Source organism: Gorilla gorilla, chromosome 8 (genome assembly GCF_029281585.2).
Source record: "Gorilla gorilla gorilla isolate KB3781 chromosome 8, NHGRI_mGorGor1-v2.1_pri, whole genome shotgun sequence".
NCBI classification, from domain to species: domain Eukaryota; kingdom Metazoa; phylum Chordata; class Mammalia; order Primates; family Hominidae; genus Gorilla; species Gorilla gorilla.
In genome coordinates this window covers 92,867,175-92,886,624 of record NC_073232.2, presented here as the reverse complement: position 1 = coordinate 92,886,624, position 19,450 = coordinate 92,867,175, and the positions used below count along the sequence as shown (strand labels likewise).

Sequence of the window (19,450 nt, the reverse complement as noted above, 5' to 3'; positions counted from 1 at the left end):
AGAGTGAGACACTGTCTCTAAAATAAAACCAAACAACAACAACAACAACAACAAAAAAAAAAACAGAAAATAATTAGCCAGGTGTGGTGGCGTGCACCTGTAATCCCAGCTACTCAGGAGGCTGAGGCAGGAGAATCGCTTGAACCCAGGAGACAGAGGTTCCAGTGAGCCAAGATCATGCCACTACACTCCAGCCTGGGCGACACAGCAAGACCCTGTCTCAAAAATAAAAGAGAGAAAGAAAGAAAATAATTCTCCACTACTGTTCCCCAGTTAATGATGTGTACCCACAGCCCCCGTGCACTGTTGAGTTCTAGGAATCTGCTCCAGAAAAAGGACAGGGAAGAGGGCTAAGCGGGCCTTATTTCACTCATAGCTCTTGGCCAGCTACAAGTGACAGCCCTCCAGGTAGAAATAATACTGTTTTTCTCCTGCCTCACCCAGAACACCAAGGCCAGGGTGGGTCATGCAAGCAGTGTTCCTAGAATGTACACATATCGGATTTCAGAGCTGAGGCAGCCTTGAGGAGGGTGTGGAGAGAGCACACCTTCTCCTCAGACCTCCATGACAGAGAAGTATCCCAGAGCACTGGAGGAGTCAGGAAAGCTGCTGGGCTTCAGGAAGGGCGGGCTCCCTGTGCCCCAGCACAAGCCAACTCACCGCAGGATCTGGCACGCAGCAGGAGAAGGGGACCCCGCACTTCTCTCGGCTGTAGCTGGCACCGCTGCAATTGAAGTAGACGTTGAGGTCCCAGTCTTCAGGGCCATATGCGCCACAGCACTGGTTCTGCAACCACAAAAGCCAGAACTGTTAGGGGCTCCAAGACAGGGCCATGGCTACCCAGCACAGGGCATCATTCATAAGTCTGCCGGCATCTACCATGCAGAGAAATCAAGGCCCGCCCCCTATCTCCCATGTGCAGAGATGCTAAGCTGGCAACCCAGGCAGCCCTTTAAGAAGAAAACAGCTAGGCGTAGTAGCTCAGGCCTGTAACCTCAGTGACTCGGGAGGTTGAGGTGGGAGGATGGTTTGAGCCCAGGAGATGGAAACAAGTCTGGGCAACACAGCAAGACCCCCATCCCCAATCAGAAAGAAAGAAAGGAAAGAGAGAAAGAGAAAAGGAGAGAAAGAAAAAAGGGGAGAAAAAGAGAGAGAGAGAGGACCTGCCCTTTTGATGTGTTAAAGAAAATAATAAAAACAAAAAGGAAATGGCAGGGAAGGTATCTCCGGGCCACGGTGCCTCCTCTGTCCAACCCACATGGCTGGCTCAGTGGAGCCCTCTGGCCCCACTGCCAGGCACAACATACCCAGCCCTGACCCTCCTTAGCAGGGAGCTTGCCCTTCTTCCCAGCCTCCTCAAAGGAGACGCCTCCTTCCAGCCTCCTCAGAGGACAGGAGAGTGGCCTCCTCTCCTTTGTGGCCCCCTCGGCACCTTGGTGTGGTCCTCTACTTGCCACAAGAGAACACTTCCTAGTGTGCAGTGTTCTTCCTCCCTGAGAAACTTCCAAGTGAATTCCCCTTTTCACCCCTTTACAAAAAACAGCTGCTAAGTGTCTGCTCCTGAGGAAAAGAGGTCCGATGAAGGTGAAAAGTAACACAATCAAAGCTCTGCCCCACACCTGGGGCCTCTGCCCTCCCCTTCCTCTCATCTGGTGTGGCTACAAAGAAAATCCTCATTTGACTAAAAAGTGTGTAAAATCCAAACACTGAAAGCATCATTGTGAAGTTGACAGTGTCTCTTCCCCTAAAAAACTTTTTTGCATTTGCCCTTACAGCTGACATGGTTATATAATCACAACAAATGACAACAGTGATTTCTGGTTGGTTATTTTGTTTTGCTTACTTCTCAGGTAAAATTGTCTCCCCCACACCTCCACGGTTCCACTTGCTTTAGTGATTACCTGAAATTTCACTCCAAGGAAGCTCTGTAATTTACTGAATCCCTCCCCTGGGAAGTTTTTTTTTTGTTTCTTTTTTTAAATTTATTTATTTTATCTTTTTTTTGAGACGGAGTCTTGCTCTGTTGACCAGGCTGGACTGCAGTGGTGTGATCTCGGCTCACTGCAAGCTCCGCCTCCCGGGTTCACACCATTCTCCTGCCTCAGCCTCCCGAGTAGCTGGGACTACAGGTGCCCACCACCACGCCCCACTAATTTTTTGTATTTCTAGTAGAGACGGGGTTTCACCATGTTAGCCAGGATGGTCTCGATCTCCTGACCTTGTGATCCACCCGCCTCAGCCTCCCAAAGTGCTGGGATTACAGGCGTGAGCCACCGCGCCCAGCCAGAAGTTTTATTTTTAAAAGAAAAAGAAGTCAATGCAGAAAACTATGTTTTTAAGGCAATGCAGGGATGAACTGCAACCTAGCATGCTGAGACCAGCAAGCCAAGGCTACATGAAAATGAAAAAAGGATGGTGGCACTGAACAGAAAAGAAAGGAGAGGCATCAAAACATGGCGGGGATTTGGTGACTTTCACAGACTAATACACATTAGTAATAACAATACAGGTAGGGTCTTTGGTCCCATAAATGGGTTTTGCTGGATCCCATAATACATGAAATAAAGGTGAACAAGTTTTGGTTAATAATGAGAGTGAATCATAGATTTTTAATGGTTTCTGATTTATTTTCTTCTCAAAACCAAAGTGTTCCACATGAAAAGTTCTTAAGGAAGCTGGGCTTTCTGTCAGCACACAGATCAAACAAGAGCCTTGCACTGCACAGGCTGACATGGCCAAGGAGTGGGTTCCTCCCCAGGGGGCTGTGACAGCTATGGTCCAAGCCTCCAGGTGCAGCCACACATGAGAGAGATAAGAGGGATGGGGACCAGATGGAGTAAAGGCCACAGCCTGGGACTGCTTAGACAAACCCCTGGGCACATATTCCAGGGAGGTCACATTCCACTAGATCTGACAAAGCTTCCTCCAGGCAGCCCTGGCTTCTTAAACAGGAAGGGGAAAAGGTCCCAGGGAGGAAGGGGAAAAGGTCCCGGGGAGGAAGGGGATAGGAATAGCGTCAGACGGTGAGTCATGAGCCGGGGGGAAGAAGCTGTGCCTTACGGTATGCAGCGCCTAAGGAGGATTGCAGCTGGTGTGGCTATTGGGCAGGATTGGAAAGATCTGGGGCCGAAAGAGGAGGGCCGGGCACGTGGGGGTGGGTGGCCTCGGGTGCAGCTGGACTTGCCTGCCCAATCCCAATGGGAAAGGGCTAGCCCACCAGGCAACCACAAGCCGGCAAAGTGGAACAGACCAGAGGTGGAGTGGCTTGTTCCACGGCCTCCCTGCTGTCTGCCAAGCTGCAGGCAGACAACCCACAGAGAAGGCCTGGTGCCCCTGCTAGACTCAGCTCCAGGCAGCACAGGGAGGTGCATGCTCTATTGGGGGCCCGCTGGGGAGGTGCTTACAGCTTTCTGAAGGGAGTCAATGAGGTTTTGCAGGTCGATATCGTCCCGGTAGGACTTGATGTTGCTCTCGAAGAACTCCCGGAACCGGTCCCTCACCCAGTCCTGGAACAGGAAGGCCAGCACGGCCACAGCCAGCTCCAGGAAGAAGATGAGCACGATGGTGCCACAGAACTGCAGGGGAAGGGGACGGGAGCAGAAGTCACCACCCCACCAGCCTGCACCCCCACACACATAACCCCACCTGACCCAGAACCACCATCCTCAGCAGAGTGTGGGCTCTGCACCTGAGAGTCCCACATCGGGGCCCCAGAACCCCACACTTAGTTAGCTGGGTGACTCTGCACAACTTCGCTTCATCTGTAAAAAGGGGCTATTTATCCCTACCCATGTCACTGCATTGCTGATAACACTCAAATGAGTGAAAAAGTGTGAGAAAGCTCCAAGCCAATGTGTCAATCATTTGCTATGAAGCAGCCCTCCTCCCTGGACAAGGAGGAGACCCTATCACAGGAATGAATGGCTGTCCTACCCCAGCAGTTCCACCTGGACCCTCCAGGGTGGCATCTGGGGTGTCGGCTCCTTTAGGACAGACACTGTGCCCAAGACACTATCTGATGACTCCCCACTACACACACAAAACCATCGAGTGCCTACGTATCTGTTTACCTCACTTTAGGGATGAGGAAACTATGGCTATATCACGAGGTACATAGCTTGCCTGAGGTCACATAGTTCATGCAGGACATGTGAGTTCCCTGCAGGGCTCTTTACAATTCTGGAAGTGCCACTGTTATCTGTACCAACTCTGCATGAAAGTATATGATCGTCAGCATAAAGACCCCTCCAGAAGCTCAGCTGCCCCAGGCCACAAGCAGTGGTGGCATTCTGCAAGGGGCCAGTGCAGCCACAGGTCCACATCCCATCAGGGCAGACTCCCAGCCTGCAGTCTGTGCTCTCACAGACATTATCACTAGCCATATAAGACACTAAGCAGCTTGCCACAACCGGCAAATTTGGAGTAATCTGTCAAAGTAAGAAAAAGCATACACACGGCTGGGCGCGGTGGCTCACGCCTGTAATCCCAGCACTTTGGGAGGCCGAGGCGAGAGGATCACAAGTTCAGGAGATCGAGACCATCCTGGCTAACATGGTGAAACCCCGTCTCTACTAAAAATACAAAAAAAAATTAGCCGGGCATGGTAGCGGGCGCCTGTAGTCCCAGCTACTCAGGAGGCTGAGGCAGGAGAATGGTGTGAACCCGGGAGGTGGAGCTTGCAGTGAGCCGAGATCACGCCACTGCACTCCAGCCTGGGCAACAGAGCGAGACTCGGTATCAAAAAAAAAAAAAAAAAGAAAGAAAAGGAAAAGGAAACACACACATGCACACAAGGCCTGCCAAAACGTAATCTCTGTTCATATAAAAGCAAGATGCTAAACATAGCTTTTCTTTTTTTTTTCCAGAGAAAAAATTAGGAAAAAAAGCCCATAGTTTTGCTTTTAAAATTATGTCCAAGAAAAAGAAAGCTTGATCTAATCAAGTCAACAAACAATATACTGCAAAATATGATAATGTGTTTTCCCCACCAGGTGTTATTTAACTGAATAAATCTAAAAATGAATTTGTATCTAAATATAAAACTAAACTCTTAGTAATCTGCAGTTCTGCCAGGAAATTTGGGATTCTGACTTGTACATCCAACAGACTCACACATCCTTGGAGGAGGGAAATGATTTAAGGTTACTTGCAACATCTTTTGATCTTAGCCAGGAAAGGCAAAGGACAGTAGCAGACAAACAATTCTTTTAGAATTTCTGAAGGAAGACAAAAGGCAAAGGAGCGGGGAGTAGAGCTGGCCTATAGGCAGCTGGCTCCTCCCACCCAGGGCTAAAAAACAGATGGTACCTAATTCTCCTGCTGGGAGGAACCAGCTTCTCTAGACAGTAGAGTGCAAAGGGCTGCCTCCTGCTCCCAGGCAGGGGCCTGGGGGAGGCTCCTAAGAGCTGCCACCTGCTCTGACCAGGTAACATATAATCCTGCCCAGCAGAGCCTGCACCCCATTGCATCCTATCCCACTCTTGTCTCTGTGGCCACTCACAAAGTTGAGCAAGCAGATATTCTCCCGCAGAGCCCCCACGCAGCCGGCGAACCCCAGGGTGAACATCACCACGCCCACCATCAGGACCAGCACCACAGGGTCGATTCCATGCATCCGGGTCACTTTGGTGAGGTCGGACAGCACACCCTGAAAGAGACAGAGAAAGCAGGGCAGCATTGGCCCAGAAGGGGAGTCAAGGATGCTGCCCTGGGGGATGCAGGTGGTACTGAAAACAGGGACTTGCTTCCCCAGGCTCAGCCCTCTTGTTGACAGCCAGGCCAGAGTCCGGCCCCATCCATGCCCTTAGGGGCCCCTCCGACCAGGCGATCCCTGCCCACCTCAGGTCCCAGAAAGTGTTCCTGGCCTCCATCTACACTGCGAGTTCCTCCTAGGCAGCCACCAGGCTTCTTCTGCAGCCTGTGGGGTGCCTATTCCAGGCCTGGAGGGAAATGGGGCCCTGTGGCCTGTGGTCAAACTGGTCACTCAGGTGGCTGACCCTGTTAGTCCCCCAATTTGGCACCTAATTAATGAAGAACACTACTCTTCTGAGATGAAAACAGCCTCAATATGAACACTCTTGTAGAAAACACGCCCAAGGGCAGGCCAAAGCAATGCTGTCCATAGAAGTTTCTACACCAATGGAGGTGTTTTAGACTATACCCCCACTGTCTGGCCACAGGTATCGTGGAGCACTTGAAATGTGGCTAATGAGACAGAAGGACTGAATTTTAATTTATATTCAATTTCAATTTAAATATAAACACAGTCACACAATGGGCAGAGCAGTTCCATAGGGTTTGTAAGACGCCAATGGGGAAGCTAAGCCCTGGAGACTGAGTCATGTAGCATGTTTGCAATTCTGTTTCTTAGATTATGGTTGAACTAAGGGACCGGAGAGACCACAGCCCCCCTTCCAGTCACTGATCTCTGTTATAGTTTAACTGCCTCCTTCATTGTTCTTTACTAACTCAGATCAGATATCATCTAAGACCCAGGGACAATTACATCTTCAGTGTGGAATGTTAAACATACCTTTCCTGAAAGAAAAAGACCGCCTCAACTAATCAGAACATTGTGACTAAGCATCAAGACATACATAGGTGTCTGGGCATGGCGGCTCACGTCTGTAATCCCAGCACTTTGGGAGGCCGAGGAGGGCAGATCACTTGAGGCCAGGAGCTCAAGACCTGCCTGGCCAACATGGCAAAACCCCATCTCTACCTAAAAATACAAAAATTAGCCAGGCATGGTGGCACATGCCTGTAATTCCAGCTATTTGGGAGGGTGAGGCACAAGAATCTCTTGAACCAGGGAGGCGGAGGTTGCAGTGAGCCAAGATCCAGCCACTGCGCTCCGGCCTGGGCAGCAGAGTCTCTGGCTTTGGCTGGATAAATGATCCCAAGCTCCTACACTTCGAACAGGAAGCCTGACTTCCATTCTTTGGAATTTGTGCTTCCTGGGTAGGCCTGTCCTCAACATGTGTGCTTGAATAAACTCTCTCTAAACTAGGTTCTGGCCTTTTCACTTATTTTAGATCGACAGATTCAAAGGAATTGTAGTAGCCAGCTCCACACTCAGGGCCACACCCAGTTAGGCGGCTGCAGTCCCAGGGGAAGCCACACGGTGGTGCTGTGAGGCACAGATTGAACCTGCTTCTGGGTCACTGGGGCAAAGGGACATCGTACCGCAGCTCTTGCCCTTTAGGGCTTCACAGGCCACTTTGAAGGTGCTCAAACCTGAAGGTGGGCCTTATCCAGTCCCTAAGACCATGGCAGGAAAGCCTGTAGACCTAGGTTCTCTTGCCTCCTCCTGCTGGAAGCAAAGGGAGGTTCCACTGAAGGAAGAAGGCCTAGGCCCAAGACACTAGAGGAAGCTTTATTCCTGGCTCTTTCTGGCCAGGCCTGCTCCACCTTACTGCTTCCCTCCCCTCCCCTCTTCCCTCCCTGGCCTTTTTCAGCCCTCACCGCCTCCCCAGCACCCCTGCCACAGGGCAACAAGCAGCAGCACAGCCCCACCCTGCCCATATCCAGTCTCATCCCCTTCCTGGAGCCGCAACTGCACCATGTCCTTCCCGACAGTAGGAGCCAGGTCTCCACTCCTCCCCTCTCCTCCTGAGGCTGGGCAAGGAGGCCCAGAGGTGCTTAAAGGCCCACCCCTGCCCCACAGGGCATCCTGGGGGCATGTCACCCAGCCCCGCTCCCTGCTCCCTGCTCTTTCTCATCCTGGAGGATAAGGGCTTCAACAATAAGCATGCCTGTATTCAGGGACCTGCCCGCTTGCTCCCAGAGGCACAGACAGGGTCAGGAAGCTGGATTGCCCAAGCCTGCTCTGGGCGCAGCTGCATACAAGAGCTGAGCTCTCCACATCCACAGGGCTCAAAACCCAACCAGCCCAGCCCATACCTCCAGCAGCCAATACTATCATGTGGGCAGAGTACGCAAGAGCTGTGTCTGTAAAGACTGACAACTATACACCTTGACACTGCACAAGAAATGCTTGTTGTCAGGGAACAGATTGGAGAAGGGAAAATGAAGTCCAACGAATCTGGTTTTGGCTGCCTGAAGCTCAGTGTCCTGTGACAGTTACACCTACCTTTTCGCTCCATGCCCACAGCCCGACTCCAAGGAAGACAACTCCAGCCAACTAAGCAGGGCAGAGGAAAGAGACAGAGAAAGAAGTTAGGTTGGAAACCAGCACTGTGAACATGCTTCATAGAGCAAAGTCCACACTGCCAGGTAGGGCATGCTCCTAGCTCACATCCCACATGGCCCCTCAGGCCCTGCAGATGACAGATAACCCGAACCTACCTTCCTGAATATCTGGACAAACTCCTTCAACCTCAGATGACCCTATGCCCCAGGGAGGGAAGAGGAAAAGATCTCAGAGCAGACTCCACCCTGGAGAGACTATGGGTCACAGACATCAGGCTGTGCCGCTTCTTCCCCTTTCTGCAACCCTGAACTCATTTCAGTGCACTATCTGGTGTACACGAAGACATCACCCCTTGGGAGGGCTGACCCAGGTCCCCTCAGAGGTTCCCAACACAGGATGAGACTGCATAGGACCAGGCACCACCACAGGGTGAGGACGGGGGGAAACAGCCCAGCATCTCTGCCACACACCCCAGCTCTCCAGCCCTGGAGATAGACTCCAGGCACAGATAAGCAGCTATCCAGTGGCCCAGGCCATTCACTGGCCAGGGCTGAGCCTCCTCCCCACTGTTAACTACAATGAGCAGGGGGCGCATCTATGCTTAGGAAAGGCTGGGCTTTTAGCTAGAGAATGAAAATAGGCCCGCTCTAAGCAATGAGCTCGCCCCAGAGAAGCACCACCCCCAACCCCAACTTCCCACCTGCAGGAACCCACACCCCATGTGCACCACAACAGAAAGGGGTCCACCCAAATACATCACACAGGTTCCTGAACCAGGGAGGGCTTTTCCATACAGAACAAAACACAACATGGGCTCTGCTAATAAAGCTGCCTCCTGTTTTTCTGTGACTACTTTACACCACACTGGCATTTCACTGCCATTTATCACCATCTCACGATAAATAACAGGACCACGCTTCTCTATGACTACCGGTGATCTCAAGCCTTGAGCCACTTCTACCTATTTTACTCAATAACTAGCCCCAGGGGCTAGAATGGAAAGAAAGGGCTCAAGGAAAGCCCCAGGAAGTCTCATCCAACCTGAAAGTGATCTGTGATCCAACCTCTTCTGGATCACAGATCACTTTCAGAAAATGCACACATGCCCAGTATTTTGCATGAAATTTTAGAGGGGTCACAGCTTCCCACTGCTGGCTCCCACAATGGTCTGTGAACACTAAGTAAAGAACCCCCACCAAGAACCAATCCCTCCATTTTACAAAAGCAGAGCACTGGGGCCCAGGGAGGGCCAAGACCAAAATGTCAGGCAGTGGGGAGAAGGGCTGAATCACAAGTCTCAGTACATTCATTCACTCTTCACTCATTCATTCAACAAATATTCACGGAGTACATCCCGAGTGCCAGATACCATCTCAAGTACTGGATACAGCACCAAGCCAAGGGGGCAGAGCCCTTTCTACCACACCACACCCATTTCCCGCTTCTCAGTCCTCCCCCTGAACTGACTAGCTGGGAAGGGTTTTCCTGATAGAATGCATGACCGCTTCCTTTCCCTCCCCAGGTGTCTTACACTGGCATGCTGAGCAACCTGAAGGTGACTGGTCACCACCTGCCGAATCCTGCAGGCTCCATCCCCACCCATCTTATTCAAGGCCCCCAGGGACCTGCCTCCCTCTTGCCAAAGCTGGAGGCCAAGACTTTTCCTCATGGTATCTGACCTCATTGGTCACAGCTGGTCATTCTCTCCTCCTCCAACCACTCCACTGACACACCCTGCTTCGGGGACCCCAAGCATATGCCCCTGACTGCCTTCCTCCCTGCTCTTCCTCTTCCTCCTCCTTCAGACCCCTCTAGACGCTGGTGGGCCTCACTCACAGTCCTAGCTCCTTCACCCTGCCCTGAGCCCTCTCGATGATCTCATAATTCACAAGGCTTAAATACCATCTAAACACTGCTGAGCGACACACTCAGATGTCCAGTCCTGGCCATGCCCCCGGTCAAATACCCTAATGTCTACTTTACTTGTCCTCCTAAGACAGCTAACGATATTTTACTCTTACTATGCCCCACTAAGCAGCCTTGGTCCCCCAACCCCAACCCAGCTCCCCCCAACTCTTCTCCGTCTCATTCAGTGGCACCACCGTCCACCCAGCAAGTGTAAGAGAGAAAACCCAGACCCCAGGCTTGGTGCCTTCTTTCTCTTTTGCCCTACACTCAACCCAGAGGACCCTCTGCTGGTTCTGCCTCCAAATACACAGTGCATTCGACCAGCTTTCCTCCAGTGTCTCTGCTCCCACCTGCCCCGGCTCCACCCACTTGAGTCTGGATCCCACGGGGCTCCTCACTGGTCCAAGCAACGAGACTGACCCTTCAAAAATACAGAGCTGGGAACTCCCCTCCTCGAAACTCTGCAGTGACTTCCCACGCAGACCTAGAAGAAAATGCACGGTCTCTCCCATGGCCCCCAAGGGCCTCTGCAGCCAGGCTTCACACACATCTCCCACGGCATCTCCTTCCCACCTCCCTGCTCCAACGCCACTCCCTGGGCCACCCTGACATTCTTCTGTTTCTTGAAATCATCAAAATCACCCCTGCCTCAGAGCCTGGACACTGTTCCCTCAGCCTGGAATGCTCTTCCTCCATATCCATTCCTGGCTCCTCCCTCACTGCGTTGAAGGCCTCCTTTTACCACCCTGAGTGGAACTGCTCCCCATCCTCCATGTGTGACCTCCTCTGTTGATTTTCTTCGCGGCACTGATCCCAGACCACAGGGGCTGTCTCTCTATTGTGTCTCCCCAGCTAAGCCCTTCTGAGGCCAGAGATATTACCTGTTTTGTTCAGAGTTGCAGCCCAACAACAAGGAGGGCTTGGCCCTCAGTAGGCACAGAGCAGGCATGAGTGACTCCCCAGGATTCAAGACCAGGACAGTGCTTGCCTGGGTCCTTCTAGCTACCCCCAGGCACACTTATGGGTGTGATTCAATCCAAAGGCATTCAGAGCAAATGTGGGCCAAGAAAAGCTCAGCCTGGCCCAGGTGCATGGGTCAAGCTCTATACAGGGGCATTTGCCTATGGTCAGAGCAGAACAAGCCCAGAGGCCGATGCCCCATCCAGCATTCCCAACAGACATTCCAGCCCCTGCCTAACAGCTTTCCATGACAGTCCGCTCATCCTGTGGGGCCACATGGGACAGGTGAGAAAAGTCTGCCTTAAGAACACTCAACAAAACCAGTGCTGGAGCTCCCCTCTCTCCTCCACACTGCACTTCACAGCTCACCCCTTCTCTCACCTTGACTATTAAGTCTGACTTCTAAGGGTATTGTTTCCCACATTAATACCAGCCTCAGGCTGAGAACAGTGGCTCACAGCAATTTGGGAGGCTGAGGCAGGAGGATTGCTTGAGCCCAGGAGTTCAAGACCAGCCTGGGCAACACAGCAAGACCCCCATCTCTTTCTAAAAAAAAAGTTTTCTAAAAAAATTAGCTGTAAAAAAAAAATGCCTGTATTCCCAGCTACCAGGGAGGCCAAGGTGGGAGGACTGCTTGAACTTGGGAGGTCAAGGCTGCAGTAAGCTGAGATTGCACCACTGCACTCCAGCCTGGGTGGTGACAGAGTAAGAACAGGTCTCCCAAAAAAAAGAAAAAAAAAAAAAACAGCGTCAGTTCCATCTATATTAATAGGTTTCTGTGAATTCACGCTGAGGTGCTGTTTTAGTTGTTTTGTTCTCCTAGGTGACTAAATAGTGACTAAATAGATAAAATAGGAAGAGGTGACTGGTTTCACAAAAGGAATTTTGGTCTGCACAAGTTCTCAAAAAAGACCCTCGACCTCAAGAGCAGTTCATATCCCCACCCTCAGGGGCACAGTGCCCACGCAAAGGTAGGCCTGCTCCTGCTCATCTCTGTTCCAATCGCCCCTTCCCCAAACGCAGGGCCGCTGTAGGGCCGCTTACCGCTCTGCATATGGCCCACAGACCACACCCTCCCTCGCTAGCTGTTCTTCTCAAGGCCCCCAGGGAAAGCCCTGGCTGACTCTGTTTGCTGGGGAAGCCAGCTCCCCACCACTGCGTGCAGTTCTCCTTCTCTCAGCTCTAAGAATAAGGACTTGGCCGGGCGTGGTAGCTAATGCCTGAAATCCCAGCACTTTGGGAGGCCGAGTGCTGGGAGGCCCACCACTTTGGGAGGCGGATCACCTGAGGTCAAGAGTTTGAGACCGGCCTCAACAACATGGAGAAACCCCATCTCTACTAAAAATACAAAATTAGCCGAGCGTGGTGGCACATGCCTATAATCCCAGCTACTCAGGAGGCTGAGGCAGGAGAATCACTTGAACCTGGGAGGTGGAGGTTGCGGTGAGCCAAGATCGCGCCATTGCACTCCAGCCTGGGCAGCAAGAACAAAACTTCGTCTCAAAAAAAAAAAAAGAATAAGGCCTTGTGTTGTTTTCCATTCTGTTTTAAAGGAAGAACTAAAGTTAACTCACACCAGAAAGACAGGAACTTGGGGATCACATGTCAGATCATGGGTTCAATGAACAGTGGCCCAGGGCAGGAACTCTGAGTACCAACAAACCTGGTTTCAGAGACCAGGAGATTGAGGGAGGACTAGACAGGGGAAATGACCTGCCTGAGAGCTCACATAACAGTCCCATGAATGAACCGGGTCATTGGCCCGCTTCACCCCACGGAACCCTTCCCTGGAACTCTGCAGCAGATGGTCCATGGGGCCAGGCCGGGTAAGCCCTGGCTGCTGTGAGCCCTGGCTGCCAATCTTCTGGGAGTGAGGGTTCAGCTGAGTGCCCTCCAGCCTCAAGTGACCTTCTTTGTCTCCCTCCTATGACCTAATTGAATTATCTACTGAAGAACGGGGCCCAGCTCCAGCCCAGCTTGAGGAGAGGCCAGCCTTCTCTGCTGGACCAGCGAGCACCTAGACTGCTATGGTCACTGTGAATAGCTGCCCTTTCCTGGGAGCTGTGCACTGCATTAAATACTTAATGGACCTAAGGCTATCCCTCCATATCCCATAACTCTGGCTCAATTACCCTCATTTTTCAGATGGGAAAGCTCAAATGTAGAGCAATTTGGTCCTTTGCCCAAGGTCACACGGCTAGCTGGTGGCAGACTTAAGAACCAAACCTGGATGCCTCTGACCCTGGCAACACAGTATCTTACCACCCACAGAGCAGCTGCCTTCCACACAGGGGCACTCACACAAGGGCCCGGGGATGTAGGAATTCCACAGGGGGGCTTTGGGGCTGTGCAGCTCTACAGCCAAATGACCCACACTGTCAGGTAGTGAGACCACGCTGTGTCCCAACCAGGGCAGGTGGACAAGGCAGCAGGGCCTCTTTGTGGGTCACTGTGAAGATTAAATATTGACCTTTCACCTTAGGCAAATGACCCTGCGAAAGGCAGGAGGTCCCCTTGGGGCACTCTGGGCTGGTCCATCCAGAGTCCAGACATAAGAAATCCACTTACCACACGAGCAAGCATGTGGTACTTTACCCAAGCACAATCAAGTCACAAAGGAAGTGACACCCGGCCAGGCCCTGCTGAACTGGAGGAGAAAGATGCAGCTCCAAGCAGGTCAAAGGCAGCCTCTCACCCATGATATAATGGCCTTGGCTCCTTGCAAGATTTCATTTAAGCGTGTATAAAAGTACTTGGCAACTCCTGCAGGCCCCAGAGGCCTTTCCTCAGCAAGATCAAGGCGAATCACCAGCAGCAGGCGATGCTCTCAGGCTCTGCCCTGCTGGCCTCCGGGTCTTGCACAATCCACATGCTGACTCAGGCTGACATTCACGGAGCCTCTTCCCCTGAACAAAGCCAACCCTGGGTCCAGTCTCTGCTTTGTAGCTACCTAGTGACAGGGCCTCATGCGAGTCCAAGACCTTCTCTGAGCCTATGTTCTCTACAAAACAGGGATGATCTTTCCTAGGTCACAGGAAGGTTGTAAAGATTGAAGGAAGATCCTACGTGACATGCTTACTCCAGGCACAGAGCCAGTCTCAAGGTGGCCATGCCCTACTGCACGGCAGACAGAGCAGAGATGTGAGGGGCGTTCAAGGATATGCCACAAGCATCTGCTGTCCTGAAGACACTGAGTCTCCTTCTCTTGACACTGGTGTTCTGTACCCCACCCCCAATTACTTCCAGCACCAGCCTCTGTCCTAAGACCAAGTCCTTTCCAGAGGCACCTGTTTTACTGGGCTTCTGGAGACAACAGTGAAGCAGAGCTTAGGGAAATACGGCCTTCTGGAGGCTTTTCAAGTGAGGTAGGAAAGGATGATGGAAAGAAAACAGCAGGGAGTGGAGGAAGCCAGGACTGAGTCTCAGCTTTGTCCCTAACTCACAGAGTCAGGGTCTCGAGGAAGCCATCCCTCTCCTGGGCCTCAGTCTGCCAATCAGCAAAATAAGCAGCAAGGACCCATGCACCTCCCACTGGCTCAGTTTTGCCATTATAAATTACACCAGACGGAAACCCCAGGGTCCTGGTACTCTCCAGAATAAGAAATCCTGAATCCAGGCCTGGGGCATTCAGGAAACAACAGAGATACTTGTGGCCACTTGAAATGCTGACGATTCAATAGAATTTGAAGCCAAAAAGGACCAGAGGGTGCAGACCCCAGACCCAACCTGGCCCTGAGAGCCCAGTGGGCCAAGGGAGGAGCTGCAGTTATCTGTCCTGTGTTGAAAGTCTGAACCAAGCCACTTGTCAGTGGGAGTTCGGAAGGCCTGGGAGCCAGAAGGGATGCTAGGGCTCGGCTTCCTTATGACAGAGGGAAACAGAGCCCAGAGCAGGAGGTGCCTTGCATGGGGTCACATAGCTATCACACCCCAGCTTTTCCTCCTGCCGGAAGGGTGGTTCTGAGAAAAGGCAACACATGTGCCCTCCCAGCAGAGCCAGCAAACCCATGTGAGGGCCCCAGTGTGGGGAAGGACTGTGCAGAGGGCTCCAGGGGCAGCTTCCACAGCTGTCTCTGTGTTGCCAGATAACAGAGAGTTGACCCCCACTGAGCCCCGCCCAGGAACCTGAGTCAAGGCCCTGGAAACGAAGGCAGGCGGAGGGAGCACAGCCATTCAAGGGAGGTGACAGGCAGTACCCCCAGGAGAGAGGGAACCCCCCAACCTAACTTTGGCCCAGTTCACAGTGATTAACAGTGGGTAGAAAATCAAGATACTAAGGCAGTGGTCAGCATTTCTGTAAAGCGCCAAATAGTAAATATTTTCAGCTTTGTGTGCTGGATGATCCCTGTAGCAATTACTCAAATCTGCTGTTATAATGGGAAAGCAGCCATAGATAATACATAAATGAATGGATGTGGCTGTGTTCCAATAAAATTGTATGTGTAAAAACAGGCGGAAGGCCAGGTTTGGCCTGCAAGCCATAGTCTGAAAAGCTCAGCTCTAAACTATCACACTAAAACCATCTGGACCTGGAGAGGAAAGATGGGATTTCATCCTGCTCAGCCACACAAAGCCTGGGATACCCTATACTCAGGTCTCCAACACTGGTATGTTTTTATATCACTGTAACAGGTCTTAATAGCCTAAAACTGTAAATAACACAAATGATATATCCCCACAATAGAATATTACACAACAAGAATAAATGATCTACAACTACGTATAACTGCATGAATGAATCTCACATATGATATTAAATGAAAGATGTCAGACACAAAAGACTTAATACTGTTAGGGAAGAATACTTAGTAGAAAAACTATAACTAACATCCAATCAAAAGTTACTAGATAGGCAAGAGAAGGAAAGAAGTGAGCTATAAGAGAAAAAATTCAGTAAATAGAAGACACAAGAATGACAAAGAAGATGAAATCCCAACAACTTCAAAACAAGTATTGCAAATATGTTCAGGAATTTAAAGGAAAATATAAATAAGATAAGGAAAGAAATTGGAGACATAAAAAATACCTAAATGTAACGACTAGAAATAGAAACTACAATATTAGAATTGAAGACTTCACTAGATGGGTTTAACAGCCAATGAGACACTATGGAAGAAAAGATCAGTAAAGCTGAAGACAAAGCTATGGAAACTAAAGGAGAACGGTAAAACACTCAACAAAATAAAAAACTAAACCGAGCCTCTGTGACCTAGATAAACAATGTCCTAGGGAAATGGGACAGGGAAGGGGAGAAAAAGGGTGTGCATTTGAAAACATAACGGCTAAAATATTCCAAATCTGATGAAAACTATAAACCCACAAATCTCAAAGGCCCAATGAACCCCAAACAGAATAAACACAAAGACAACTATACCAGCATGTATAAAATTGCTATAATCCAGAATAAAAGGAGAAACTCTTGAAGTCAGCCTGGAGGTGGGAGGAGACACAGTTCATAGAGTATGCATATGCAAACTATTTTTACCAAATCAAGTGAAAACATATCAAAATGTGTGGGATGCAGAAAATGTACAGCTTCAAATATTTATATTAGGAAAAAAATCTAAAAATCAGTGATCTAATCTTCCAGTTTAAGTAGCTAAGAAAAAGCAAAATAATCCCAAGTAGAAAGGAAGAAATAATAAAAATAAGAACACCAATCAAGGTGAATGTGAATGTACTTAACGCCAATGAACTATACACTTAAAATGGTTTTAATGACAAATGTTCTGTTATGTATATTGTACAATTAAAAAATAAAAAATAATTTCAAAAGATTTTTAAAAAGTAATTAAAAACAGAAAAACAACAGAGACACTACCACCTAACTAAAAAAAAGTCAGATACCAAAGAGTTTAATTTATAGCAACAGGAGGCAGAACAACCATCACCCAGGGAAGGGGTAGGGTGGGGCAGGCATGACTGTAGGGGCACAAGGAAAGTTTCTGGGGTGATGGGAATGTTTTATATCTTCATTGTAATGATGGTGATTATGTGGCATGTACAGCTGTCACTGAACTGTACAGCTGAAATGAATAAATGTTATTCTATCTAAATCAGACATCAATAGAAGTGATCATTATAAAAAGGATTTCCATTAAAGAAAAAAAGTACAAACAAGAAAAATCACTCCTGTAGACTATGCCATGCTGATTATTTACCAGCCAAGGAGGCAGAGTTATACAAGCACACCAAACTACTTAAGACTTGAAAGTACGTGCAAGCATTTAACAGTCCTGTGTGCCAGGCAATAATCTCAGAGCACCTTGAACATCCCTTCCTCAGTAATCCCAACTGGTGGTCCCAGCCTCACACTTGCCTAAGGTGGGGAAATCAGGGGCTGAGGCCATGCAGGCATCAGCACCACAGGCCACTCCTTAAGTTCTAGTGGAGTTTCTGATTAAGCAATCCCTGCCCTCTGCCTTGGCAAGCCTAAATGACGAAAATACACACACGTACACACACACACACACACACACACACACACACACACACACACACTGTGCCAAAAGACAGTCAATTTCCTATGAATTGGGGCAGTCGTTCTGGGGATGTGATTTTGACTGTATGTTCAGGCAGGTCAAAACAATGTACACACCTTGTGACCCAATTAATCTCTCCTGGGAATCTATCTCAGCAAATAATTTCCCTCCCTTCCCTAAAGGGAATAATGTGTATTATTACATAAACTAATCACTGCATCCTTATCTAGGATAGCAAAAAACTGGAAACAACCTAAATGTCCAATATGGGAATTTCTAAAAATACAATTGGAAAGATAATGTTGCAACCTGGAATGTTCTATATTAGTAGATGTTTTATATTAGCAGATGCTGATGTGAAAATGCGTATCTTAAGACTGCAAGGATACTACTCACAGGATATGAAACTGTGTGCCTGCAGACAGGACGCTGGGGCATGGAAGAGGAAATGCAGTAAACCTGGGATGCCTTGTTTTGCCTTTATGAATTTCCACGAAATTACAAAAGTTGATTAAATACTACCTGAAGAGAAAAAGGGACATCTTCCCAGCAGTGAAAACAAAAATACACTATATACATTATTAAAACACTAGACTTTTCCCTTTTGACTGCATTACTGAGATGGAAATGAAATCATTTGTCTGAAGATCTAGGGATCAGGCCTTGGGGTCTGATATCAAAGGAGCAGAGTTCAGCTCAAATAAGGGCAATTTTCCATCAGTCAGAAGAGCCCAGGAACAGCAGACTATCCTGGGAGGTGGCAAGTCCTCTATAAAGAGGAGCATAATAAAAGTCAGAGGAAGAGAATAAGACCCCACCTGCAAAGATGCCCTACACAGAGGTAAGGGAAGAGAGTTGATCTTTCCACCTTGGGCTTGTCTTCCCTTTCTTGTGCAGGGTGGCCACATGCCCAGGTTTGCACAGGAGAGGCCTGGGGTACACCTGCTGTTCTGGCAAAATTCGCAAGACTCTCTCAAAATTCTCTTACTCTCAAAAGTTGAACCACAGATTACATGTTCACCCTACTCACAGGAGGCATCTGTGACTTTGAAGGAATAGGCCTCAAGCCATGCTGGTCACAGAGCACAGATGTCCATGGCTCTCATCTCACTCAGAAACAGGCTGCACAGAGGTGAATTCACACATTCTACAAGGGTAGGCTCAAATAGACCCAAGTCACTGAGAAAGCCAATGGCAGAATGTCATTTAAAAAAATTTTTTTTAAACTAAAGGCAAGCAAAGGACTTTCCTGTGTAACACAGGCCTACAGTCTATTTAGAAAGGGTCTCAGTTCTTCACTTTTAATCCATCTCTGAAGCAGATCCAGGCAAGGACTTCATCCAACCTCTGCATGCAGATTAAAGCCAATGCTTGTGTTGGAAACCAACCCTGGAGTTGCAGACATTATCTGAATCATCCCTCTAGAGGATTCACTCGGCAAACTTAGAAAAGCCCAAGTGCTTTGTGGAACCAGTGGGGGGTATAAATGAACAAAGACAAAGAGCCAGATGCCACTCCTCCAGTGTACGCCTCTCCCAGCTTCCCTTCCTCTGCACATCAAAGTGAGATCTTCTGTACCCACTAACCAACAACTCCCCAATCTTCCCTTCCCAGGCTCCTAGCAACCAACATTCTACTTCCTGTCTCTATGATTCTGACTACTGTGGGCACCTCATATAAGTGGAATCATACAGTGTTTGTCTTTTTGCATCTAGCTTATCCCACTCAGCACTATGTACTCAAGGTTTACCCATGCTGTAGCATGTGACAGAACTGCCTTCCTTTTTAAGCTCTTTCACATCTGTATATCACATTTGGTTATCCACTCAATCATCTATGGACACTTTGGTTGTTTCTACCTTTTCGCAACTATAAATAATGCTGCTATGAATGTGCACATAGGTGTACAAATATCTCTTCGAGATCCTGCTTTCAGCTCTATTGGTTATAC

At 49.3% G+C, this 19,450-nt stretch overlaps 1 protein-coding gene across 5 annotated transcripts in view; it reads right to left on the bottom strand.

The window, feature by feature from the left end:
- TSPAN14 (tetraspanin 14) overlaps positions 1-19,450 on the bottom strand; it is a 65,555-nt gene that overhangs the window by 6,718 nt on the left and 39,387 nt on the right. For 4 of the 5 annotated variants that reach the window (XM_055352460.2, XM_055352457.2, XM_055352459.2 and 1 more), the window contains exons 3-6: positions 8,093-8,143; positions 5,501-5,647; positions 3,405-3,575; positions 661-786 (exon numbers count right to left, since the gene is read on the bottom strand). In XM_055352460.2, the coding sequence (XP_055208435.1) occupies positions 661-786; positions 3,405-3,575; positions 5,501-5,647; positions 8,093-8,143 (495 nt within the window). The remainder of the gene's footprint in view (positions 1-660; positions 787-3,404; positions 3,576-5,500; positions 5,648-8,092; positions 8,144-19,450) is intronic. The other variant, XM_055352462.2, reaches the window with a different exon arrangement.